The sequence below is a fragment of the Polypterus senegalus genome, chromosome 8 (assembly GCF_016835505.1).
Source record: "Polypterus senegalus isolate Bchr_013 chromosome 8, ASM1683550v1, whole genome shotgun sequence".
Classification (NCBI taxonomy): domain Eukaryota; kingdom Metazoa; phylum Chordata; class Cladistia; order Polypteriformes; family Polypteridae; genus Polypterus; species Polypterus senegalus.
The window spans coordinates 173917042-173944350 of record NC_053161.1 but is presented as its reverse complement, the minus strand read 5'-3'; the positions used below and the strand labels follow the sequence as shown (position 1 = coordinate 173944350).

The 27309-nt window shown below is 41.4% G+C and overlaps 2 protein-coding genes and 1 long non-coding RNA gene across 6 annotated transcripts in view; 2 read left to right on the top strand and 1 right to left on the bottom strand.

Moving 5' to 3' along the window:
- LOC120533417 (gastrula zinc finger protein XlCGF26.1-like) overlaps window positions 1-22021 on the bottom strand; it is a 33295-nt gene extending 11274 nt beyond the window's left edge. For all 3 annotated transcript variants that reach the window (XR_005634491.1, XM_039760288.1, XM_039760289.1), the window contains exons 1-2: window positions 21904-22021; window positions 6808-7234 (exon numbers count right to left, since the gene is read on the bottom strand). Coding sequence is in view for 2 of the 3 variants with exons in the window: in XM_039760288.1 (XP_039616222.1) it covers window positions 6808-7198 (391 nt within the window). In the remaining variant the exon portion in view is untranslated. The remainder of the gene's footprint in view (window positions 1-6807; window positions 7235-21903) is intronic.
- A 108-nt stretch (window positions 22022-22129) lies between these two features.
- On the top strand, window positions 22130-25941 carry LOC120533483. 2 transcript variants are annotated; one of them, XR_005634502.1, is made up of 3 exons: window positions 22130-22373; window positions 25209-25374; window positions 25799-25941. It is a non-coding gene; the product is annotated as an uncharacterized LOC120533483 (long non-coding RNA). The 2 variants fall into 2 exon arrangements; XR_005634503.1 differs by lacking the exon at window positions 22130-22373 and adding an exon at window positions 24475-24514.
- A 1049-nt stretch (window positions 25942-26990) lies between these two features.
- LOC120533402 (gastrula zinc finger protein XlCGF26.1-like) overlaps window positions 26991-27309 on the top strand; it is a 43021-nt gene continuing 42702 nt past the window's right edge. Inside the window, exon 1 of the mRNA XM_039760263.1 lies at window positions 26991-27139. The gene's annotated coding sequence lies outside the window, so the exon portion shown is untranslated. The remainder of the gene's footprint in view (window positions 27140-27309) is intronic.

Here is a 27309-nt window from a genome sequence, read left to right as displayed (position 1 = left end):
TCAGGAGTACTGCACACAATTTACCAAGAAGAGGATTATGATGCCAGCAGAATGTTGTTACCTCAAACTCTGCAAGCTCAAGCAACACCAAATCGTAGAGAACTAGCGATAACTTCACCAGGAACACTGAATAATTCTCATAGAAAGCTACAGCTTGAGAGAGACTATGAACACTCACAATCAAAGACAGTTAGCCTTGCTAATATTAGTCCTGACTCATTAAGAAGGGCTGGACCAGTTCCTGCACCACGGACTGTCTATCGAACACCAGTGCCATCTCCTAGGACTTCAAATGCCCCTTGTAACTACAACTACAATGAGGACCTGCCAAGAATGCAGAAACAGTGGGAAGGAGATAATGTAAGTAATAACAGTTTTAGTGCACCTTTATCACCTGTCCACGAGCAGGAGGATCCTCAACCTAGCCAGGAGTCTGATGCGATGCTTGACATAATGGAAGAGATGGTGGCACGGATGCGTGAAATGAGAACCCAAAGTAGACAAGCCAGAATTCCATCCTACTCTTCTCCACCTAGACCAGATTCCCTTTCCCATTTGAATCATGATGCACTTCGCCAAAGGACACCAGCCAGGCAACATCCACCCTTACATCAGTACTGTGTAGATCCTAACACACCTACTCCTATTCCTCACCTTCCTCGTCTGCCTCACCAGCCTCCTCCGCAGCCATTTCACCAGTATATCCTGCAACCTCCTACATCCACAGAATGTGATCAGTACACTCTTGATCATCCCCAGCGGGAGTACTTTCCACAGGCACAAGAGACCTTCTATAGGGGACCTAAACCTTCAATCCCAGACTTCATCCATAAAGATCCCAGTGAGTTTGCACGGCTTAAGATAGCTCTAATTAACCTTCTCCTGCAAGCAGTACAGAGCTATTCAAGTACCAGATTTTGGTTGAGCACCTGAAGTTAGAGGAAGCCCGTTTAATAGCTGATGCATACCTGAACTCTCTTTACCCGTATACTGATACCATGGCAGCTCTTACTGAGAAATATGGACAACCTCATCAATTGGCTTTGAAGAAAATTTCAGCAGTCATGAACTCTCCAGCAATTCGTAGTGGGGATACAGAAGCTTTTGAGAAGTTTGCTTTAAATGTGCAAGCATTAGTAGGTATGTTGGGAACCATAGGGCCTGAGGGTGACATTGAACTCCGATGTGGATCTCATGTAGCTCGTCTGTTGACAAAGCTTCCACCAGACCTTCGGCGAACTTCCGCAGACACATGCTGCATAGACCAGGAGCAACCTATACTTTACTTGATCTCTCAACGTGGTTAAAATTTGAAGTGTGGTGTCACGATTCAGGAGGACAGCCCAGACAAGTGGAGAAATACAGAGAACCTAAACGTGGACCAAAACCAACTACGGTCTTACTTGGAGCAAACCAAAGCTCTGCGACTGAGACTTCCAACCCTTCTATAGATGAGCCATCAGAGAAGAAGAAAGAAAAGCCTAAACCTTACTGCCCATATTGTGAAAATACAGAGCACTTCCTTAGTCAATGTCCCACATTCCAGCAGTTCACGAAAGAGCAAATTATAGACTGGATCAAAACCAAGAAACGATGCTGGAGGTGTGGACGTTCGCATCAAGCAGCTCAGTGTAATCTCAAAAAACCCTGCAATATATGTAAAGGGAAACATCTTAAGGTCTTGCATGAAGTTAACACTCTCCCCCCAAAACAGGATACCTGTGTGCTGAGTTCATCTACTGAGACTCTTTATGGCGACAGACCCACTGATGGCAGTTATGTATTGCTTAAGGTAGTTAAGGTAATGCTTTATAATGGCAACAGAGCCTTAGAAACCTACGCAGTGTTAGACGATGGCTCCGAACGGACTCTTTGCTTTCAGCAGCAGCTAAAGAGCTTGGCTTAGAGGGAGAATCTGAAAAGATGATGTTAAGGACAGTTAGACATGACATTGAGACATTGGAGGGAGCATCAGTTTCATTTATGCTAACTCCTGCAACAGAGCCACAAAGGAAATTTAAGATCCAGCATGCCTTTACTGCAACGCGCTAGCATTGGGTGAACATTCCTACCCGATGACTACTCTTCAGGAGAAGTATCAACACCTTAAAGGCTTGAATATTCCTCATTTTGAAAATGCGCGTCCCCTTCTACTCATTGGAGCTGACCATCCCCACTTACTCAACCCACTCGAGCCTGTACGCCTTGGCCCACCAGGAGGGCCAGCAGCAATCAAGACTTCTTTGGGATGGACATTGCTAGGACCTGTAAGGGGACTTAAACATCAGATGTCTTCCACGCAGTGCTTGTTTTCCTCCTTCCAGTCCCCAGATACTGAACTGTTTAAAAATGTGGAAAGACTTTGGCAACTAGATTGTTTGCCCTATAGGAATGTTGAATCAGTCACTCGATCCAAACAGGATAAAGAAGCCATACTTCTTCTTCAAAGTCAAACTACTCGAATAAAAGTGGACGGAATTCAGCGATACGCAACCCCTTTGTTACGAAGAAGTGACATGCCCTGCCTGAGTTCTTCATTAGAAGCAGTGATGCCAAGTCTCAGAAGTACAGAGAAAAGACTAGCAAAAAATCCACAACTTGCAGCCATCTACACTGCGGAAGTAGAGAAACTGGAGAAAGCAGGCTATATCGCTAAAATACCAAGAGAAGCAGTAGCTAGTCAGGAATCATGGTACATCCCTCACCATATGGTTCATCATAATGGTAAGAACAGGCTAGTTTTCAACTGCTCATTTCAGTTCAGAGGATTAACGCTAAATGAATACTTGTTACCTGGCCCTACTTTAGGCCCGTCACTATTAGGAGTGTTAATTCGGTTTAGAGAGCATACTGTGGCTGTTAGTGGAGACATTAAGGCTATGTTCCACCAGGTACGCCTGTTAGAAAGGGATAAGGTCCTCCTTCGATTCATTTGGCGAAATATTAGACAAAGGATGGATCCTGACATCTATGAGTGGCAAGTTTTGCCATTTGGCACGACTTGTAGCCCGTGCTGTGCTACATTTGCCCTGCAAACTCACGTTCATAATCATAGTGAACCTGGTGATGATATAAGATTAGCAGTTGAGAGGCATTTTTATGTTGACAATTTTCTACAGAGTTTCTCCACATTTAAAGAGGCGAAGGACATGGTGGATAAATTAATAAATCTTCTTAATTTAGGAGGTTTTCAGTTACGACAGTGGGCTAGTAACAATCCTACTGTGATAGATCACTTACCAAAAGAAGCACAGTCTGAAATGAGTGAACTGTGGCTAACTCAGGATCGAATACATTCTCCAGAGCCTACGCTGGGTTTATGCTGGTATTGCTCTTCTGACACTCTAGGCTACAGGCATCGGAAATTAAGTATGACAGGCCCACACTAAGGAATATTTATAAAGTTCTAGCAAGTCAGTATGACCCACTTGGGTTCCTTATTCCATTCACTACTCGGGCAAAGGTATTAGTTCAGCAGCTCTGGCAAAGGAGCGGCATTGGGATGACCCTCTCTTCCCTGAAGATTTACTTCAGGCCTGGAACTCATGGGAGGCAGAGCTAATTCACTTGTCAAAGATTACATTACCCCGGTGCTACCAAACAACTGATATGGATGTCCCAGAAACCAGACGGGAGCTACATATATTCTGTGATGCCTCAGAACGGGCCTATGGTTCAGTGGCCTATCTTAGAATGGAAGACGGTAAAGGCAACCGGCAGGTTTCCTTTGTAATGGCTAGATCCAGAGTAGCCCCAAAGCGTCAGCTTTCAATCCCAAGGTTAGAACTTTGTGCCGCTTTGACAGGGGCTCAAGTTTCCAAGCTACTCAAAACAGAAATATCCATACCGATCAGCAGTGTCACTTTGTGGACAGACTCAACAACTGTTCTTAATTGGCTTCATTCTAATTCATGCCGGTTTAAGGTATTTGTGGGCACCAGAGTAGCTGAGATTCAAGAGCTAACAGAACATGATAACTGGCGCTATGTAGACTCCGTTAATAACCCTGCCGATTACATTACTAGAGGAAAGACCTTAATAGAGATAGCAAAACCAGGTTACTGGCGATTTGGACCACCCTTTCTCCTACAGCACCAAAGGGATTGGCCTGAAATGACTTGCACCAATGTTGCTGAAGATATAGCTGAATTAAAGCCTCCTAAACCCTGTACAGTCCTCCTACTTTTAGTACCAGCTATTCCAGATACTAGTCAGTTTCGCACCTATGGTGAGTTGTTGGAAGCCACTGTGAGATTAGTTAAAGGAGCTGAGCAAGATCATCAACCTTGTGCCTCTGATTACCAAAAGGCTGAATTGCTACTTGTACGAAGGGCTCAAATAGATAGTTTTCCTGATGAGTTCAATCAACTACAAGAAGGTAAACCTGTTTCTTCTAGTAGCAGACTGATAACCTTATCTCCAGAATTTGACCATTCCAGTGAAATTATCAGAGTTGGTGGTAGGCTGCTGAGCTGTTGGAATGTGATGCAATGCATCCTATTATATTGGATCCTACTCACCCTGTGACAAAATTGCTGATTCAAAGATATGATGAACAACTTAGTCACCCTGGACCAGAACGTTTATTTGCTGAAATTAGGCACATACTGGATCCTGAGAGGAAGAGAGGCAATTAGGAAACATCAGCATGTTTGCAGAGAGTGTCAAAGATGGCGAGCTAAACCTCAAATGCCTAAGATGGCCGATCTGCCACTAGCCCGGCTCCGTTTATTTAAGCCAGCATTCTATAGTACTGGAGTGGATTGCTTTGGGCCTTTTATTGTGAAGGTCGGCCGTCGTAATGAAAAGAGATGGGGAGTAGTATTTAAATGTCTTACAACCAGGTGTGTCTATTTGGACATATTTAATAGCATGGATGCAGACTCTTTCTTAATGACCCTTCGACGCTTTATTCCACGACGGGGAAAACCCTATGAACTGCTTTGTGATCAAGGTACAAATTTCCGTGGAAGTAATCGAGAGTTGTGTGAGGCCTTTGCAAGTTTAACAAATGATCTTAAGTTGCTTCTGGCCAAACAAAAAATTAGGTTCCAGTTCAATCCACCAGGTGCACCACATTTTGGTGGTGCTTGGGAGCGGGAGATTCGTTCGATAAAGACTGCACTTAACATAACCTTGGGGTCCCAAACAGTTACTGAAGAGGTGCTGAGGACAATTCTAGTGGAAGTAGAAGGGATCTTAAACGCAAAACCTTTGGGGTACGTTTCTTCCAATTTAGCTGATCTTGACCCAGTGACCCCAACTATCTGCTTATTAGGTGGCCTGACTCATCTCTTCCTCAGGTTGTCTATCCTGAATCAGATCTCTTGACTAGAAGGAGATGGAGACACAGCCAGGTGCTGGCAGATCGTTTTTGGTCATGCTTTCTTAAGTATTACCTACCGAATCTTCAGACACGTCAGAAGTGGCAGAAAGAGGCAGCTAATCTAGCTGATGGAAAGGTAGTAATGCTTCTTGATCCACAGTTACCCAGAGCTTCATGGCCTGTAGGTAGAGTGCTGCGCGTCATACCAGGAGCTGATGGACGAGTTCGAACAGCTGAAGTAAGGATTAATGGAAGAGTGTATACTCGACCTGTGACCCGACTTATAGAACTTCCAGAAATATCTGACGATGAGCCTTCCAGTGACAAACCTTCAGAATGACGTAAGAGGTCAAATTTGGTATACCAAATTTGGGGGCGGCTGTAAAAAAGGCTCCTGTGCCTTTAAGGCACTGAAGCATGATCACGTGAAAACCGTGGCGTGTGCAGTGAGCATGTGCGTTTGTTAGATGTACCTCGTGAAAGCCGGAACTACTGGAGCCACTAGAGAAAGTTTAAGTTTGTGCGTTGTTGACCAAATGTAAGTGCTTATGTACATATTTAGAAGTTAAGAGTTAAAGGTTAGAGAGAGAACTGTTCTGAATTAGTAGTTAGGTTAATATTTTACGTTACCACATTGAAATTGTAATTGCAAACACCTTAAGTTGAAAGTGTGAAGCTATAGTGCCACCTATTGGACATTTGTGTATAGCATAGTGAGATAACATGTATATATGTACTAAATGTCTTATTTTGTTGTTTGCCTGTTAGAACCGCACATACACCTACTCACCACCTGTACAGTTGTTCTACTTCATGTGAAATTTTGGCATCTCAACATTAAAGTGATGTTCCTGAAATGGTTGGATTAGTTCCTGTGTTCTAACCGACACACCACAGCGACTACAGCGTATTGCAAGTCTGCCTTCTGCCTTTCTCCACAACACTAAGTCTTTTTTTATTGGGAACTTAAAGTGAAAATGTAAAAATTTATAAGAGCTGAGGGCGCAGAAATATGTCCGGCAAAAGCATTCACACAAATGAGAGGTGAGAGGACCGGGGGTGTGGGCCATTAACTGGAAATGGTTGAGATGAGGGTGGGACCCCATCTACCAAATTAAAAAAAACTCTTGGCAATAGTCTCGTCTCAAGATTTTCTTTTATAATAGAGAGATTAGTTCACGTCAACTGTATTTTGACTTGAAGATCAGGCCGCATTGTTAGGAGGAATCAATGCAGAAATCCAGGGAGTTCCAAAGACCCTTTCCTGCAATTCTGTTTTTGTACAGCACTGTTTACCACGGACAGATTTAGAGAGTTTAACACAAACAAAGCAAGAACAGCAAATTGCTAAACCTTACAACATTAACATAGATGAACTCTCAAACTACACAAAACACATCAATTTCACTAAATTTCCAAATTTCTCATAAAAAGCACAAGACCACCCAAACTTACATACATTTTTTATATTTTATACTTACTTTTTACAGACTTATTTGTAGATGGTGGCTGATCTTTCAGAGTTCTAAAAGAAGAAACTTCTCCAGTCTTTTTTGTGTCTGACTGGACCAATTCAGACTTCACATTGATAGAAGGTTCCGGAGATGAACAGTGTTTGCCGGTCATCACTCCATCTGGAAATCCAAAAGGAAGGTCGTCTTCCTTGACCCTCTCCATACTTGTACGTCTGCACATCTCAATGCTGACAGACCTTTCCTTAGCCTCTTCTTTAATGTCCACTGACTCCAGTTCACAATCCCCATCATTAATGCAGAGACGCTCTTGTTTAGGGTGGATGCTCTCCCATTCACAGTCTTCTTTCTTAATACTTACAGTTATTATCTCCATGATTGTCGTGTCCGCCTCATACATCCCTTTAGTAAATGGCAGCTTTGTTTCTCTGCCTCTCTGTGGAAAGAACAGAGCGTTTAATTTCAAGAAACTTCAGCGTTGAAACCTAAAGACATCTGATTTCACTGTACAACACCCTCTCACTTGAGATTTACGTCAAATCGGACAGACAGAGCAGGTTCTCAGGAACTTATAACTCTTCAGTGCAACCAGGCTGGGATGGCTCTGGTGTCATATCACAGTTGGAGTGAGAAGTCAAGCAAAATGGCACCTTTTATTGGCGAACTAAAAAAATTACAATGTGCATGCTTTTACATCTTGTCTGAAGAAGGGGGTGTATCCAGTAGAGAGTGTTAGCTCTCTTGTTGGAATGAGTTCTTTTGTAATTGCGGTGTATTACATAACCCAGATCTATATAGATATGATATTAAAACCCCTTAACATGCACACGTACCGGTCCCAGTACATAACGACGATTGGACAACGTCAAAATCATGTCACAGCCATGTGTGCATGCCCCTCTGTCATGCACCTCGACATACTACACATCAAATGAAACCTCAAAGTCTCGTCTTTCCGATGATATAAACCATTTTGACACACAACAACCACAGCACTGACACTAAATCCTTTTTTACAGAGAAGTAAATACTTTTAAGAGCTGACTTTTCCTACCTTTGACTACCTTTGAAGGCTCTCTGCAAGTCAAACATCAATATTTCCAAGCAATATTGATCTCATTCTGTCCGTAAGGCTCCAGGGAATATAATCCAGTAAAACGATTAGGTCCAAAACACACGATAGATCCTCAAAGGGACAAAAACTCCAGAAAACGTTTTTTAACTCGAGATTAGCTCCAACATTTTTTTTCATTTCTATTGGTCATATCAGACCTAATTTGTTTCTGTCGGCAATAACCATGCTAAAGCATGTTACACGGAAGTGTTAACTTCTGATTGACACCTAAGTTGGCCAAAAACGAGGGGTCTGGGGGGTGACTGGCACCTCGTATAGCCAACGAGTGTCACAGACAGCTGAACGATGACGCACAACTCCAAACCCTGGTAGAATCTACCAGTTTGATTGGACGCTGTGAGTGACACTCCAAACTTACAGCCAATGAGCAGCTGAGCACGTCAATATGTAACTTGCCATGCCAACTTGTAAACAAAACCGATCGGAGCTTCGCGAAGCTGGCATTTGTGCCAGTCTGCAGACTTGGTGCGTGGTTGTTTATTGTGATTTCACCAAGTTTTTTCGCATTTTAAATATGGAAATAGTACAGATAAACGTAAATACACTCTCGATTAAGTTGTAGACGCATGTACGCGGCGTGACAGTGATCAATCGGACAATGGATATGTCTGAGGCAGAGAGCGACATGTGACACGCCCTTGTGCTTTCTGCCTGCTAGGGATTGCTACAATCAGTGGCACGTGGAAAAAACGCTGAGCTGTGTTGTAACAGTTTGTAAAAAATGTATATAGTTTGTGTGCATTTAATTAAAAAAAAATAAAAACTAAAATATATATATTTTTGGCCCATAAGACTTGTTTTGACTATTTTTATATTGAAATGTGTATTTTTTATTGTTTTTAGTATGGAATATGAATTTCCATAACTAATAGAGTGACACTGTGTGTAGATATAGATTCCTTTAGGTGTAAGCTTTCAGTAGAGCCCTCATTGATATCTGTGGGTTGAAGCATTCAAAAGTTATTACACTTTTCCATACGTTCCAAAATGTGGATAATGGATAAACCAGAGGTCCCTCTAAAAAGCACCTGGACATGCCCACATAAAACTGGTGTAAAATGTCATTTTACAGGTATTCTTTTCAAATTTGAAATGTGAGTAGTCAACAAGTTATTCTGTTGGTACATAGTGTGTTTCTGTCCCCACTGCCCTAGTGCAGCCTTTATTTTCACAAAAAAACTTAGGCGAGAACAAAAAAATTCATTTTTTCTGTGAGTTCTAATGTGCATAACTTTTGATCAGTCACACCTACAGTGATTCTGACTACTAAGGGTGAAACTAGAGAATGTTACCTTTACAAAGAGACCAAACATGTGTTTATACTCCAGATAGTTCAATAACAGCAATGATTCTAATTTGGAGAGGTCAAATTACAAGCGATTTAGCAAAAATGACTCCGCTTGATAAGGGGTTTTAAAAGCTGATACGGCGGTATAAAGAAATCACATAGGAGAAATAACTTAGCTTTGTTTAATGACGGCTTACACTGCATAACAGATGAAGGAAGACAATGTCAAGAACCCAGTTCGGGAGTTGGGGCCTGATGTGTAGAGTCTGCCATTTTCGCCGCTGCAGTGGAAGGATTTTCAGGATCAGATGATGCCCATTGGCTTCAAAGGTGTGCCGGGCAATGTTCTAAGGCTTTATACTCTATCTTCACGTGTAGGACCCCACTTGAATCAGGCCATTCCAAAAAATTAAAAGAGAGGATACAGTTTCATGCCGAGTTTGACACACAAAAATAGTATACAATGGTCCTCAGTGTGACTGCCCGTTTCTTAGTTGTCCCTAACTGTCTTGTCTTATAATGCTTGCCTAGCAGTTCTATATGGTGAACCCCTGTGCCAAATCTGGCTGTGTCAACTGTGCATGCGAGTAGAAAAAAAAAGACAGACTTATATAATATATTTACAGAGTAACATATCAAACTTATTCTCTTATTACAGGGGTCTGAGTTGCCTCGAATGCTTGCATATTGTAATCTTTCTAGTTAGCCAAGAAAAGGTGTCATTTTGCTTGACGTCTCACTACATTCATAATGGCTAACACAGTACAACACCCTTAGTGCTAGATCCCAGTTGGGGAAATCACAGAATGGCCGGATGGCGGGAGACGGTTATTGGGAACAGTCTGAGTACAGGGGGCAATGCTACTCTCGTACGGTCCCAGTTTGGATTCTTGCAGGGTTTCCCTGTAGTTTGAAAGGGCCTGTCAGGATCCAGAGGGCACTGCGTGGAGAAGGTCTCCCTACTTTGCGGAGCTTGTGCATGACCCAGAAGTGCTTCCAATATGCTATGCGGGGACATTAGAAGTACTTCCGGGTCCAAAATAAAAGGAGCCATCTCACCTCACTTAGGTAAGTGAGAGTTGAGAGACAGAGGACAAAACTCACCAGGGGAGTGGAAGGAGTGGAAAGAAACTTGAATCAATTGTGGAGACTACACTTTTACCTGTTTAATGAAGGTACTGTGCAAATAAACAACATTTATTTGAACCTGGGACTGTGTTGGGTGTAATTATGTCAGGAGTTTAGGGCTCAGTGGCACCTCCATGTGGTCACACAGGTGTAAAACAAACTAGAAAGTGGAGTAAAAGGCCAACAGGCTAGAAAGAGAAGAGTGTCTCTCACCGATGAGGGTCAACAGTATGCACTACTTGGATTAAATATATAAAGCATTTTTGGGGTCCAAGGATTGCGTTATCAGGTCTGCCGATGAATGTTTAAACAAGGAGGGTCACAGAATAGTGTTAAGAAACCGATGATGGTCGGTTTGGAATGGATGGCGCTTTTATTCTTGATCATTAAAAGAACAATATTGGAGTCTTTTAAATGCATGCAGCAAACATGAGAAACTTCTGCTCCCATTTGACTCCAGTCGTGAGTGCCCGGAAATTAAAAGAATTCAAAGCCGTCTTCTTCTGCACAATTAAATCGCAGGGGTACCATAACTACAAGCTCTGTGAAGTTTTTATTATCGTGAGATAGGACACTTGTGCAAAACTGCAGAGGACCCCGCATTTCTTAAACCGGTTTTTCTCTGTAACTGATGCGGCCCTAAAAAATGAGAGCACAGGACACAATTTAAATAATCTTAGTGAGTCTGCGGCAGACGCAGTGTGTCACATCGTGTGAAATACTCAGCAACTTAGTCCAACTTGTCTGTGGCTTATCCCAATGATATCAAACAGGTTTGGTTTTGTTTTTAGTTGTAGGGTGGGCTGGCAGACGACAAATGTATATAATGCAATGATAAGGAAATACCACGATGGGTTTTTGGAGCACACAAACAGAAGAGAGGCTCATTAGTCTGATGTCTTGTTGTATGTACCCCAACAGAATGGAGGGAGGCTGGAAGTACCGAGAATGCAACTGAATTCACCGTACCTTTAATTCCCTGGCCATCGGAACTTACTTTTATTCTATGTTAATTAGTGTTCCCTAATTTTAAGGATTTATTTTGTCTTTTTTCTCTTTCTTCATCAAGTAAAGCACTTTGAGCTCCATTGTTTGTATGAAAATATGCTATAAAAATGAATGCTGTTATTCACACAGTCTCCGACTCTGTCAGGAAGCATATTTTGACTGTCAGAGTGTAGCGTGGGAGGTCCGGGGGAGCAAATGTGACCAGAGTGTTAGCTCGCCAAGGACGCTAGATGGCAACCCCTTGGGTTGCAGCAGTGCCTCGGACTCCCACAGGGCTTCATGGGAGTTGGAGTTTGGTGCAGTCCTGTTGGGATCCATAGGCGCCAACAGGGGGTGCTGCAGAAGGAGCTGCTGAGCCCTTATGGGCAATTCTTCCACCACACCCGGGTGCCTTATATAAGGAGCCAGCAGCCACTACTCGGCTGCAGGTTTTAATCCTAACCATCTTCTTCATTAGTGACCAGTTTTTGCTGCTAGTTACAATACAATACAGTTTATTTTTGTATAGCCCAAAATCACACAGGAAGTGCCGCAATGGGCTTAGTTAACTTCTTTTGCCTTAGTTTTAATTAACTTGGACCTCCTACTTGTTTCTTTTCCCTTAATTAGCAGCCTAATGATAATGAGACGCAAAACAAGATGATGTGTGAGAAGGCTAAACACAGTATCTGAAAATAAAGAAAAGGTGAAGGTCTCAGTAAGGTTGATCTTTCAGGTCACCAAAACATTTTAACGGTATTCTTAGAAAAAACAGAAAAAGTAACAGTTTGTGAAATGTCTGGTCTGGCAGAATGAGAGCAGCAATAAGCTATGGAATTAAATAGCGGGTTTAATGAACAGCAAGAATCAGCTTTTCATTAAGAGACTGGTTGGAGTTTAAAAACCCCAGTTTAGCTGGTCATCTGTTGGTTTGTTTCACGTCTCATTTCTGTTTGGCTGTCATTTAATGAAGAAAGGAATAAATTCAGAGGACTGAATCCTTAAACACAGAGCTATTAAAATGAAGGGAAAAGAAATTAAATTAGCAGTGAAACTTGGTCACTGATTTGGAAAAGGGCGAGAATGAAAACCCGCAGCCACTGTGGCCCACCATGACTGGAGTTCGACACCCCTGGGTTTGACAGGGACCTTTGCCCCATAACTGACTAAAACCACTCAGAAAATGCCCTCCTTCACTGTATTACCAGCTGAGCCAATCCTAATGCTTACTAAAAGCCGTTGTTCCCATCAACATTTTTAAAGTGTTTTGCTCTGTTGAAGTGTGGACTTCCCTTCTGTAGATGTAAGCAGACCCGACTTTGAGCTCCAGTGACCTCCTTCACTGCGCTGCCATTACCTGGTGTTTAAAAGTTAAAGTGCTGTAAAGTTTCTTAAAATACATAATTCATTTTCAATGACAACTTAGTGGAAAAACAAAGTACAGCTATCCCGCATTATATCAAAATTAACTGCTCCTGATAGCATCTAATAAAAAAATCTCCTGACAGACGAAGCCCACCATTTTGATTATCTTCAATGGAGAAAAATAATTAAAGTATTCCTGGCAGACCCAAAGTCCCCCATCCAATTTCTCCAAATTTCACTAAAGTACTGCTAATCACCTATACAACGGTGGTCCAGATCTAATTATGCAGATCCAGATCGTCTGGATGACTTTGATTTATGCGGGGACGATTCCAGTTCGGCACAAAGACGATTCTTCATGTCATCAGTTTGCACACTTCTCGATGGTCCAGGATTTATCGGGTGATTTTCTATGTAATAAACTTAATAAGTTATAGCATAATGAAAATTGCATAATTAGATCTGGACCACCCTATACGACAGTCCGCCAAGGATTCCGGCATAACATTAAAAACACTAATTACCTAATTATTTAACTCTTCATGGACTCATTATTGTGTTTGTGTGTAATAGACAACTTAATACTAGGTGGTATGTTTTACTTTTACATGGGGAATGAATGTGTACTGTAATTAAAAAAAAATTGGCAAAATAAAATACAGTAATAGCGAAAAATCAAAAGCTCGACATTTTTAAACAGCAAAAACATTCACATTAGGATGGAAAATAAAATTGACAGATGTGCATAACAAAAGTAAGATTAGTGTTTGGAGAAAGAAGGGACAATGCAGAATAAATGAAAAATACTTAAAAAAAAAAACGATCTGCACCTTCCCACATGCCGTTAGAGTGCTCGGAAGATGAAATCCCAAATGGCTTTTTGGATGTGAGAGGCCTGCTGTTCAAACCCTGATACGGTTACTTTACTGTTTATTGCTTTTACAGAAGGCCTTGTCACACACGTGCGCTTGGGAGTCAACCAAAGGGACCAGGAAATGCCAATTCCATGCCAGGCTTCGCAAACCAAACATGAGAAATCCCTCCTGTCCCAGCCCCCCCCGAGAATGTCACTTCTTGTGACGAGAGGATGTCACTTCTTGTAAAGCACCTATAAAAACCCCTCATCCTCCATACTTAAACAGCTTCGTTTTGGACTCTAACCTGCACACATTGTACGCAAATTTAAGCCTTTTGCAGACAGAGAAATTATACGGGTGGTTCCCCCAAACCTCTGTTGTGTGTCCGGCTGTTTCTTTCACAGCCTATATCAGGGGTCTCCAACCTTCCAAGCCCGAGAGCTACTTTTACAAAATAAAAATGGCCGAGTGTTTTCCAAAGTTTATTCTCATAGCTTATTTCAACCCAAACAAACTCAATAAGTTTCTTTTGCCCGAACATTTACAAAATGTTGGTGTCCACAACTCACATTTTGCATTAAAACATCACAAAAAATAATTGAGTTCACAAGCGAATGCATTTTGTTTGTCTGTATGCATTATCTAGTGTACCTCACACTATTGAATTAAAACATGAATGCTGTCAAAACAATGCAATTCCAAATACACAGATATGACGTCTTCATTTTGTCACATGTCACTGGTTCACTTTATTCACAGGTCTAGTTGCACGTGTGATGTGTTTTTTAGTTAGTCAGACGACTGGCACTGAGGTCTATGGTGGAGTGGAGCCACTGAGGTTCACTCTCATGGAGTCATTTCAATGTTCGTCTGTCAGTCTTGCTCTGAACTTTGATTTTCATGACATTCATGTCGGACTCACAGAGGTGCGGAGACCCAAGCAAAGCAGACATTTTCAGAGCTACTTGGTGAAGATTCTTATAGTTATCGGGCTCTACTAAACTCCAGAAATGCTGAGAATGCAGTTGAGACTTTAACTGCACATTATTTTGAAGGTTTACTAATATATAAAATATAAAATCCAACGTCGGTCTGTCTGCTTTTCACGAGAGAACCACTTAACGTTTTTTTTCTAGAATTTGCTTGAACATTCTGGTTGATTTTGCGACATCTCTCATTTCACTACGTATTATAGTTCGCTTGTGGTATCAATTTATTTGCGCAAATCCGAGAAACACACAGCAGGCTGAAGGGGGGTTGGCGCTCCTCACTCACTCGCCAGCTTCAGGGCGTGTCCATTAACTCCGCTTAGCTAGCGAATGAGAGAACAATTGAATTCAATTTTGTTTGATATTTAAAATAAAGCGTTACTTAGTTCTTGACTCGTTTGAGTCCGAATATTCTCTTAAGTGTCTGCCACATTGAAAAGACAGATTGCAATTCAGATTGTGATTTTGCGTTAAACGGATCGCGATATGATTTTTTGGAACGATCGCCCACCCCTAATTTGACTAATCAAGTTTTCAAATTTATGTAGGATTTATTAACCCTTTGGAATGGGGTTGCGAGCTACTGGTAACTCGCGAGCAATGTGTTGGAGACCCCCGGTCTATATAGTTATCTGAACAAGGAGAAAGAAAAAAAAAAAAATCAAAACTCTGTTGGTTACAAATGTGTGTTTTTGAGGCCTAAACGTAGAAAAGCCAACAACTCAAATTACATTTCGGTGCTTTGACCATGCAGGGTCATCTGGACCAAATGTTTTAATTTTGTCACATGCCACCCCAATTAATGGACCGGCGTGTAAAGTCCGAGCCTGCTCCGCGGTTTTGTTCTTGAGTTATGGATGTGTGAAACTTGATGAAAAATATGTGGATGCATAAAATCGACACCCACCTCCCCTCACTAAACTGGCCGTATCTTGCAAAGTGTTGATCTTCCATCATTGCAAAGTGTTGATCTTCCGTCAAAAACATTTAACTGGGGGTCTCCTGACTAACATGGGGGTACACTTGGTCATTTCTCCAGAATTTTTGAGCCTGAACAGTGTGGGCCACTGGTTGGTTTGACTGGTTTAAACTTTCATTGACTCATTAGTGCGTTTGTGTGTAATACACAAGTCAAGGCAACAATACTATACGGTATTTGATACTAATTAGGTTTTACTTCGGCATGGGAATGAATGTGCACTGTAATTTAAAAATATAAAGCGCAGCAAAATAAAACACTGTAAGAGTGAAAAAATCAACAAGCTCAACATTTTTAACCAGCAAAAACATTAGAAGTGCGTTAGAATAATCAAGTGTAGTGTTGGCGCCGAGGTTAGGGATCTGCACTGGTTATCTGTAAGGTCGCCAAATCAAATCCTGAAAATTGATGATTCTTTGGTGAACTATGCAAGAAGAAGAGCTGTGGGAGACACCAACTTAATGTCCTTCCTCAGGGAAGTATGCTAGCAATGACCCTTTTTAACATCTACACAAATCATCAACCCATCTGCCCTGAATGCAGGAGCTTCTTATATCCTGATGACCTAAGCGTCACACCACAAGAGGAAGATTTCTCCACTATCGACAAGGTCCTTACATCCGTCCTATTGAACCTCTCAATCTTTTACAGCAAGAATTAACTGAGAGCAAACCCGACCAACGCAATGGCTACTGTCTTCCATCTGCACCACCGGGAGGCAAACAGGAAAGTACGCATCCTCCGGGGTGATACGGCAATAGTACACCACCCGAACTCGGTATATCTCAGAGTCACCTTGACCGGACCTTGAACTTACAGGGCCCAAGTGTGCCCACAAAAACATCCTCAGAAAATTGGCTAACACCCAGTGGGGTGCCTACCCAGCAACCCCGCGCTCCACTGCACTCAAACTCTGTTATACCACAGCAGAATACGTGGGCCCAGTTTGGGAGTGATCAGCACATGCCAAGAAACCCAACCCTGTGCTCAACGAGAGCTATCGCAATACCACTGGATGTCAAACACTAACGCCCATCAATATCCCCTCGAATTACTGGCCAGTGTTGCTCCATGAGATACAAGAAGAGCCGTGTCGAGTAGGTGGGAAAGAGAGGAGCAACTACAGGACCCCAGTCAACCACTGTCAGGAAATACCAATGTTGCGAAGTGCCTGAAATCCCAGAAAAGCTTCATACTTGGGCTGCATGATACTGAAAAAAAAAATGACATTGCAATTTTTTTTTCTGCGATATACTGTAGTTCTCTCATTTGCTAGCTAAGTGGAGGTAAGATACGCCCCGAGGATGACGTGCGAGTGAGTGAGGAGAGCCCCACCCTGTCTCTCTCAGATTCACGCAAATCAATCGGTCCCACAAGTGAACTATGATACTAAATACGAAGAGCAAAGTTGCAAAAATCAACCGGAATGTTCAAGCAAATTGAATAGAAAAAAACCCAATCTAAATCCGTGAAGTAGTTCTCTCCTGAAAAGCGGACAGACATACAGAGGATGGATTTTATACAGAGCGAAACATTAGAATGAGATTCTTTCGGCCGTCTTCTGTTTAAATAAACTATCAACGTGTCCTTACATATTTACGGTTTTTGGGCTTTGAGCCAGAGAATTACCTAAGTAACAAAAAATAGCAGCAAAAAGGTTGTAGCATGATGGGGTTTGTTTATTTTTTTGTTTTCATTTAATTTGCTTTACTTCACAAAACTTGTCCTAACAGAGGTATCTGTATGTGGCTGGCTTTTTATTGTTTCAATTCTGTTATATATATATATATATATATATATATATATACACACACACACACACACACACACACTTATGCTCTGTGTAAGAGAGGACAGAGCCAACTATACTTCCTTAGAAGGCTGGCATCCTTCAACATCTGCAATTAGATACTGCAGATGTTCTATCAGATGGTTGTGGTGAGCGACCTCTTCTATGCGGTGGTGTGCTGGGGAGGCAGCGTAAAGAAGAGGGACGCCTCTCACCTAGACAAACTTGTGAGGAAGGCAGGCTCTATTGTAGGCACGGAGCTGGACAGTTTGACATCTGTGGCAGAGCGACGGGCGCTGAGCAGACTCCTGTCAATCATGGAGAATCAACTGCATCCACTGAACAGGATCATCTCCAGACAGAGGAGCAGCTTCAGTGACAGACTGCTGTCACCGTCCTGCTTCACTGACGGACGGAGGAGATCATTCCTCCACCACACTATGCGACTCCTCAATTCAACCTTTTGGGGGGTGGGGGTAAACGTTAATATTATACAAAATTATTGTCTGTTACACTTGACTCACACTCTCCACTTTGCACTGCATTATTATCACTCTTTAATTAACATTGTTCTTATCAGTATGCTGCTGCTGGAGTATGTAAATTTCCCCTTGGGATTAATAAAGTATCTATCCATCTATTTTATATATATAGTGCATGCGGAAAGTATTCACAGCACATCACTTTTTCCACATTTTGTTATGTTACAGCCTTATTCCAAAATGGATTAAATTCATTTTTTTCCTCAGAATTCTACACACAACACCCCATAATGACAACGTAAAAAAAATTTGAGGTTTTTGCAAATTTATAAAAAATAAAAAAACTGAGAAATCACGTGTACTTCACAGCCTTTGCTCAATACTTTGTCGATGCACCTTTGGCAGCAATCACAGCCTCAAGTCTTTTTGAATCTGATGCCACAAGCTTGGCACACCTGTCCTTGGCCAGTTTCACCCATTCCTCTTTGCAGCACCTCTCAAGCTCCATCAGGTTGGATGGGAAGCGTCGGTGCACAGCCATTTTAAGATCTCTCCAGAGATGTTCAATCAGATTCAAGTCTGGGCTCTGGCTGGGCCACTCAAGGACATTCACAGAGTTGTCCTGAAGCCACTCCTTTGTTATCTTGGCTGTGTGCTTAGGGTCGTTGTCCTGCTGAAAGATGAACCGTCGCCCCAGTCTGTGGTCAAGAGCGCTCTGGAGCAGGTTTTCATCCAGGATGTCTCTGTACATTGCTGCAGTCATCTTTCCCTTTATCCTGTCTAGTCTCCCAGTTCCTGCCCCCCACAGAATGATGCTGCCACCACCATGCTTCACTGTAGAGATGGTATTGGCCTGGTGATGAGCAGGTGCCTGGTTTCCTCCAAACGTGACGCCTGGCATTCACACCAAAGAGTTCAATCTTTGTCTCATCAGACCAGAGAATTTTGGTTCTCATGGTCTGAGAGTCCTTCAGGTGCCTTTTGGCAAACTCTAGGCGGGCTGCCATGTGCCTTTTACTAATGAGTGGCTTCCATTTGACAACTCTACCATACAGGCCTGATTGGTGGATTGCTGCAGAGATGGTTGACCTTCTGGAAAGTTCTCCTCTCTCCACAGAGGACCATCGGGTTCTTGGTCACCTCCCTGACTAAGGCCCTTCTCCCCCGATCGCTCAATTTAGATGGCCGGCCAGATCTAGGAAGAGTCCTGGTGGTTTCGAACTTCTTCCACTAACGGATGATGGAGGCCACTGTGCTCATTGGGACCTTCAAAGCAGCAGAAATGTTTCTGTAACCTTCCCCAGATTTGTGCCTCGAGACAATCCTGTCTCGGAGGTCTACAGACAATTCCTTTGACTTCATGCTTGGTTTGTGCTCTGACATGAACTGTCAACTGTGGGACCTTCTATAGACAGGTGTGTGCCTTTCCAAATCATGTCCAATCAACTGAATTTACCACAGGTGGACTCCAATTAAGCTGCAGAAACATCTCAAGGATGATCAGGGGAAACAGGATGCACCTGAGCGCAATTTTGGGCTTCTTGGCAAAGGCTGTGAATACTTATGTACATGTGCTTTCTCAATTTTTTTTATTTTTAATGAATTTGCAAAAACCTCAAGTAAACTTTTTTCATGTTGTCATTATGGGGTGTTGTGTGTAGAATTCTGAGGAAGAAAATGAATTGAATCCATTTTGGAATAAGACTGTAACATAACAAAATGTGGAAAAAGTGATGCGCTGTGAATACTTTCCGGATGCACTGTATATCTCTCTATATATACATACACACACACATATCTATATATTTATCTATATCCGCAAAGCGTTTTGTATTTATATGTCACTTGTTTGTACATCTTATTCTAGGGAACTGATGTTGCAAAAAATAACACTGCAAGTCCTGCAATGTGACTATTGCACATGCACATATCACAACGATGCTGATGTTGAAATGATAAATTGTGCAACCCTACTTCACACACCAAAACCCCCAGGACTCAACAGTCAAAGCAGCAAGGCTGGACTCATGGCACGAGCGCCTTAGAGACATCAACTTAATCAACATGTCGAGCCTGGAAGTGGGACACTGACAGAGGGGTATGGCCTGTGCTCGAAACAGGAGGGGGATTTAAAACCTTGGTTTAGGGACACGAGAAGAAGAAGACTGCCAGATGGGAACCTGCTCTGCTGGACCCTCGAGCATGGCCCTTAACCTGAAAATTGACCCTGGGGTGCTTTACTGTGTAATGGCTGACCCGTCAAAGTTCATGCAAAAGAAGAATTTCCTACAGCGTACCAAACACCAAGCTCAGCTCAACAAAGCTCGCCAGTCCAATGTACTTAATTCTTAAAACAAATGTCAAGCTGAGTTTTGAAAGTCCTTAAAGTCTTATTGTCTACCACACTACTTAGCATATTCCATGTGTCTGTGGTTCTCCATGTTAAGAAAACTTTCCATGAGCCACAACCTCAGCATCCTCTTCATCCTATCCATGGACTGTCATGTAATTTAACGGGATTCACCGGTGGGCACTTTGGCATGTTACCAAATACAATCCAGAAGAGCAGGTTTTCAGTTTGAAGAACAAATTTTGTCAACAGTCATATTCTTAAACATCTTGCCTGAAGAAGGGGCCCGAGTTGCCTCGCATATTGTAATCTTTTCAGTTAGCCAATAAAAGGTGTCATTCTGCTTGACTTCTCACTACGTTCATAATGGCTAACACGGTACAACACCCTAGTACTATTTGATCATTATGACTAATCAAATTAAATCAATGAGAACCTTGCCTGAAAGAGGGGATGCCAGACCTGGCAGTGGTGTTCACCCAAGTGCGCCTACTAATCCACACAGCTTAGTTGTGCTCAGCATGAAAAAAGCAATATTTAGCATCAACCATATAGTACTTAGCCTCCAACTGACCACCCTAATGCAGTACAAAATAAATACAAATGGAACCAATTCAGGTATGGAAGAAAACAGGGCAGGAACCAACTAGGGGCCATACCATATGGGCCAGTCCACTAAAATGTGAATCTTTAAAAAATGAGGAAAACGAACCAACAGGACACACATGGAAACTGAAAACACAACATAAACAAACTGAAAGTCCAAATTCAGTTTGCTGGATCTCAGAGGCAGGAACACTAATTACAAATCTCTGTTAATTTTTGTAATAAAATAAAAATAGGATAATGAACAAAAAAAAAAAAAAAATCCAGAAATATGCGGTATAAATTTGAGTAAGCATATTTAGACATTGGGCAGCATGGTGGCGCAGTGAGTAGCTCTGCTGCCTCACAGTTAGGGGACCCGGGTTCCCTTCCCGGGTCCTCCCTGAGTAGAGTTTGCATGTTCTGCCCGTGTCTGTGTGGGTTTCCTCCCACAGTCCAAAGATATGCAGGTTAGGTGCATTGGCGATTCTAAATTGCCCCTAAGGTGTGTGTGCCCTGTGGTGGGCTGGCACCCTGCCCAGGGTTTGTTTCCTGCCTTGTGCCCTGTGTTGGCTGGGATTGGCTCCAGCAGACCACCGTGACCCTGTAGTTAGGATAAAGCGGGTTGGATAATGGATGGATGTTTAGACATTAAACCGTATTACTTTTTAAATACATACATACAAATAATTAAGGCCTTTCACTTGTTATAAAGTTAACAGACGATTAAAAGTGTGGCACTTCGGTTTTCTTGCGCTTCATATTTGTATTTATTCTCAGTTCGAATCGATTCGTGTCCACGGCCACAGACTCCAGTTTTTTCAGTTCGTTTCTCTCTTTTGCTAAAAAGAAGACCGCGACTACATGAAGAAAGGCAAAAATCAAAGCTGCGTTTGAGTGCGTGGAACTGTCGCCTAAATCGAATTCGCCAAACCGAGAAAGACACAAGTAAAGGAATAAACAGAAAAGAATTAACTTTCGTCGGTGTGCCTGGGCACTTGAAGTGAGACGGAGACACAGACAGCAGTGCACGACAAAGACACGCGAAGGGTTACAGAGAGATTCACACAAACAAGTTTCTGAGGTTGGATTAACGGACATAAACGCGTTACTCGTCTCTGAATCAAGTTGCATGCAGTAATTCTGGCGTCCTCAAACCCCGGGCACTTACCCGCTGTCTTTTGGCGATGCGAGTCTTTCAACACTCCGCACTCATGACTGATATGCAAACTGTAGACATGTACTAATGTATGTGCCACGTAACGTCATTCAATGAGACAAAACAGCCACGTGACGTCATCCAGGGCGACGGAGAGTCAGTGAAGACGCTACAGCTTGTCACTACCAGATCTGCGGTGCCGTGCCCGATCTGCGTTTTTTTTGCGTCTTTACTTACACGACGCTGCCCGATTTGAACCGCGCATGCCTAATGCTTTACCACACATTCGTCATTTTTTGTGTTGCCGTTTATCTCTGTCTATAAGTGGACTTCTTACTGGAAAAGACGGAAACTTTTGAATTTTGTAACGTCTTGAAAGAATATGTGTCACCTGAAAAATTTAACTCCAGTCGAATGAAGAGGGAGCGAAATGAAATGCGACCTGTGTCTGTGAACTTTATAATGGATACGTGCAGCTTTTTGTAAGTACATCGTAATGATGAAAAAGGCAATACGGATTTTCATTTCCAGTTGCAATGCCACCTTCGTAATCTCGTGGTTTAAACCTTAAAGTCACAGTATATTCCGTATTAGGGTTAACGGATTAATGGGTGTCTGTCATTCTTTTCGTAACACCTTATTAGCCTAATCTGGATCCTGAGTTGGTTTGTCGTGTGGTGGGTGCGGCAATGCGCGGTATCAGCATCTGATCCTAACCTAATCTTCCTTCTCCTATTAGCATTTGCTGGTACTTTTTTTTAAACATTTGTCCACATTTTTTCTGTCTTAAAGAGTGAACGGCTTGCTGATAATTAAGCAAAACAATGTAATCGAGGTGTTGAATTAGGAGTGCACTTCTGACACTCGACCGGTGTAAAGTGTGTCTTCCAAAGCCATCGGTATTTTTTATTATGTTGTTATCAGATTACATCATTACAATAGTTTTTTTCATAATGAAGTTAACAAACATATGATGAAGGCTAAATTACATACAAGAGTAGTAACAGCTAAGTTATTACAAGAAAGCAAGATGCAGATAATAGCATTACAAATTGTTAATGAAGCAGATCAGAATCTTATATCTTATACATTTTAATTATTTTAGTGTTGGTTTTTTTTTCGTTTTTTAAAGCTATTTCTAACACAGGGGTCACGAGCTCCGGTTCTGGAGGACCACCGTGGCTGCAGGTTTTCATTCTAACCCTTTTCTTAATGAGTGACCTGTTTTTGATGCTAACTAACTTCTTTTGAATTCATTTTAACTGATTTGCTCATGAAGACTCAGACTCCTTAATTGCTTCTTTTTCCTTAATTAGGAGCCATACAATAATGAGATATAAAATGAGCCAAAATATCTGATGTCCATCATACAATATCTGAAAATAAAGAACGATGAAGGTCTCAAGAATGTTGGTCTGCTCAGGTCCCCAAAACATTTTAACTGTGGTGTTAGAAAAGAGAAAATCAACAATTTTGGAAATGTCTGCCATTGCACAATGAGAGCAGCAACAAGCCACGGAATTAAAGAACGAGTTTAATTAACAACAAGAACTGTCACCTCATTAAGCAGCTGGTTGGAGTGAAATTGGTAGGAGTTTGAGGTCCTGACTTAATTGGTCTTCTGTTGACTCACTCACTTCATGTTAAATTTCTGTTTGGGTGCCATTTAAGGAAAGAAATGAAGAAATTCAGTGGAAAAAATCTTAAAAAAACAATTCAATTAAAATGAGTTCACAAGAAGTTAATTAGTAGCACAAACGGGGCACTCAATTAAAAAAAAAGGGGGTTAGAATGAAAACCTGCAGCCATGGTGGTCCTCCAGAACTGGAGTTGGCGACCCCTCTTCTAGCAGATTAATGTCCATACAGAAAGATGTAATAGAGGGCCTAACCTTCTGAACTTTACACTTATGTATCAGAAATGTACCAAGCAAGCAAACCACAGTTACTACATTTTCCAACATTTAGTATTAGTCCTTAGGCTTCAAAAAGAACAATACTTAAACAGTAAGATATTGTTTTGTCATTCAAGACAGTAACAGAAATAAATCTTTATAAAACATTTTGGAATAAGAGCAGAAGTAAAAGAAATGTAAGAGGGAATTTGTCTTTATCTGTACAAAAACTACATTTTGGGGATATATTCATGTCATACTTGTGAATTAATTTATTTGGGCACTATTTATTCATAATTTTGAAATGGATTTCTTTAACTTTGATTGGAAGAAAAAACGTCTAAGGCTCAGACCAGGCAATTTTTAAATTTATATCCAAAGCCATCAGAGAAGTGTGGTATGCTTCTGATGTGGCACAGTGACCTGCTGGGCACCTGCTGTTGTCACGTATTATATGCTTATAGAAGTACACACACATACATTTAACTGAATATAATGGAGAAGGCTTGCACCTTAGAAATAACTTATTTCTTATTGCTGCAGTTATAATAAAGGGGCATTGTTTTTCTATTTTTTTTGTTGATCCTACATGATGCCTGGTGGTAATCGACCTGAATAGATGCCAGTGTACGCGAATTCTGAGACACAACTGGATGTTCTTTTATTCTGATTTTCATATTCCCAATATGAGATGATGTGCAGTTCATGTTAGATTTGCTGTTTCTACAGGTATGACTACTGAGGCTTTCAGTTTCAAAAATAATTTGTGCACAATTCCTGCAAAGCCTCCCCATATTTATTATTTGATCTGTAATATTTTGCTGCCTTGAATGCTGTACTGTATGTTTGCTCACTCTGTCCAGCGACTAACACTGGCTTTTTAATTTTAGATAGGAAAGCCTCAGAAACACATCAGTACCAGCAGTCACTAAACAGGGATGATGTTCCATTTTTCAAAATAACATTTATTTTCTTATGTTACTGTGCTTTGTTGTTGGATTTTGAAAGAACTGAGACTTAATTTTAAATTTAAACAAAACTAAGGCAGGAGAGAAAAACAAAGATGTTTTCATGTAAGTAATGACACCTGAGCACATCACATTAGAAGTTCAGATATACAGAAATTGTAGCACAATGTCTACTGTATGTGTAATATAAAAGAAAATAAATGATGCTACATATAATAACTAAGTTGGGGTTCTTTCAAAATCCAACAAAAAAACACAGTAATTAAAAAAAATAATGTCATTAGTTAGACTTTACTCTAAGCAGACCTTTATCTATTGTGATGGTTTACTTTGGTAATAATTGATCTACAGGTGAACCAAGAAAGAAGGCAGAACAAGAATTAAGGGTACACTTTATTAATGTTTGAACTCCGTGAGTGAACATCGTGTATCTACTGTGTTTATGTTTTTAACAGTTACAGTGAAGCAGAAGAGTCTGGTCATGTTATGAGGCAGCAGTTAAAGAAGAAGGATGGAGAGATGTGTGCCATGTTGAAGTAGCAGCCTCCTGCCCGGCACTTCTAGAATCCTTCATCTCAATCCCTGCTCTGATCTGCTATGCCTTTGCCAAGTGATCAGGAGGTACTGGCCTTTTTGTTTTTCTTCTGAAAACTGTCTCAGTCTCATTACACTGGCTGCCTGTCTCACATAGAATTGATTTCAAGGTTCTATTAAATAATTAAAAGGCTTTGAGTATTTTAGACCCTGCCTGTATTTTGGAGTGTCTGCTCCCAACATTTCCTTTCTCAAATGTTGCTTTTCTTTTTATTCCAAGATCAACCATAAAAACTGCCAGCTTTCGGTACTATGGAATGCTTTGCCAACAGAGAAGTGCCAGGCTACAAATGTCAAGCATTTCAAAAACTTCACCAAGCCCACTTTTCTAATTTGGCTTTTTCTTCATTCCTTGCATTGGTTGTAATAGATTAGAAATGGTACTGTGTACAGTTTGTAAGATCTGCACTGGGCACTAACTTCTGCTGGTTTTCTCGTTTTCTTTTTCCAGTTTATTGCAGCGGTGCCACCTGCATCTCCACCATCTGGTACATAAACTCTGACTGCCTGTGATGCCAGAAAGAAGAAAAGTTCACAAGACATCCTGAAATGGAACAATTATGTATGCTGGGATGTGTAGAGGGGGGCTTTGGCTTGGGACCCCCAGAGGTTTATTATCTCCAGTATCCTTGAAGGCTGCAAGTTTGTCTTTGTCTCCGGCCATTTGACCAGGCAGTGTATTTATTACAAAGGACAAGGACCCCTCCATTTGTTTCTTATTTACTTTTATAACGCCTTCCATTTTCTTTGTAAATGTATATTTTTGTCGAGCAATCTGAGCTACACTTGTAAGCAAAGGTGAAATAAAAATATTTCTGAACAATGTTTAAGGGACAGATCAGGAAAAGTATCAATTTAAATAGAACACATTTTTTATTGAATATTGCTGGATGATAACTCTTTGACTCTGAGTAGCATCTTCTTCATAAAGTTAAAATAGATTTAAGCTGTTTTTTTGACAAATTTAATGATTCACTGTTACTGTGTTCAAAACCTTGGATAATATTTTTTAATTAATATTAAGGTAAAAATCCGCAAATATATTTGTGTTCCCTTTACCTAATAGTTTTTAACACCTCCCCATTGTTGGCCATTTTCATTGTGTTTGTGTTCTAGTTAAATGCATTTAGCATTAATACATCTTTATGAGTACTGATTTTTCCACTCATTTCACTCTCACTGTTGTGTGTGTGTGTATTTTTTTGAGAAACATTGTTCCCACATCTTTCACTTTTTTATTTTTAAAAATGCCTTTTATTTCTTCAATAAAAAATGTATGAAAAAATGTATTGTATTTCCTCTCATGTATACCAAGTATAGGGAAAGCATTGCAGTCGCCCAAAGAGTCGAGGTCTAGATTTTGTTGAATCTCGACGTTTAGACCTCCATACGTCCGAAAATACATTTTTTGAATTCTGTCTATGTGTGTGTGCGTGTGAATATAAACACGATAACTAGAGTACACTCTCGCTTAGGTCAACCGAATTTTGCATACAAGTATTAGGTACAAAACGTAGATTTCTATCAACATTTGGGCTGTTTCCGCTAACTGGAAGTGGTACTTTACCTTTTATTAATCTCCGATTCAACTACAGTACTTCTAGCAAGTTGTATGATGACGTGTTTCGTGACGTCATAAAAAGCGACGGCTGGCGATCTCCTCTCTGCCGCAATGCTGTTATAAGAAGAAGGAAGTGGTACGAAGCTGGACAAGAGTGTCGTCTGCGGCTAGAGCCATCTCAAGCAGGAGTAGAACGAGTTTAGAATCGCATCACCGAGCGACAGAGAAAGGGTAAGTACTCGGGGGCTGTATTTTGTGCATACTTGAGTTTTCGTTTGCTCCACTCGGTTAATGCACGCGACTGGAATCGGAAGCGAGCTGCGCGTTCATGTCAGTCAACCCACCAGCGTGCTTTGCTCGAGTGAATCTCCATGTGGCCGCCGTGTCGTTGTTGTTCTTTA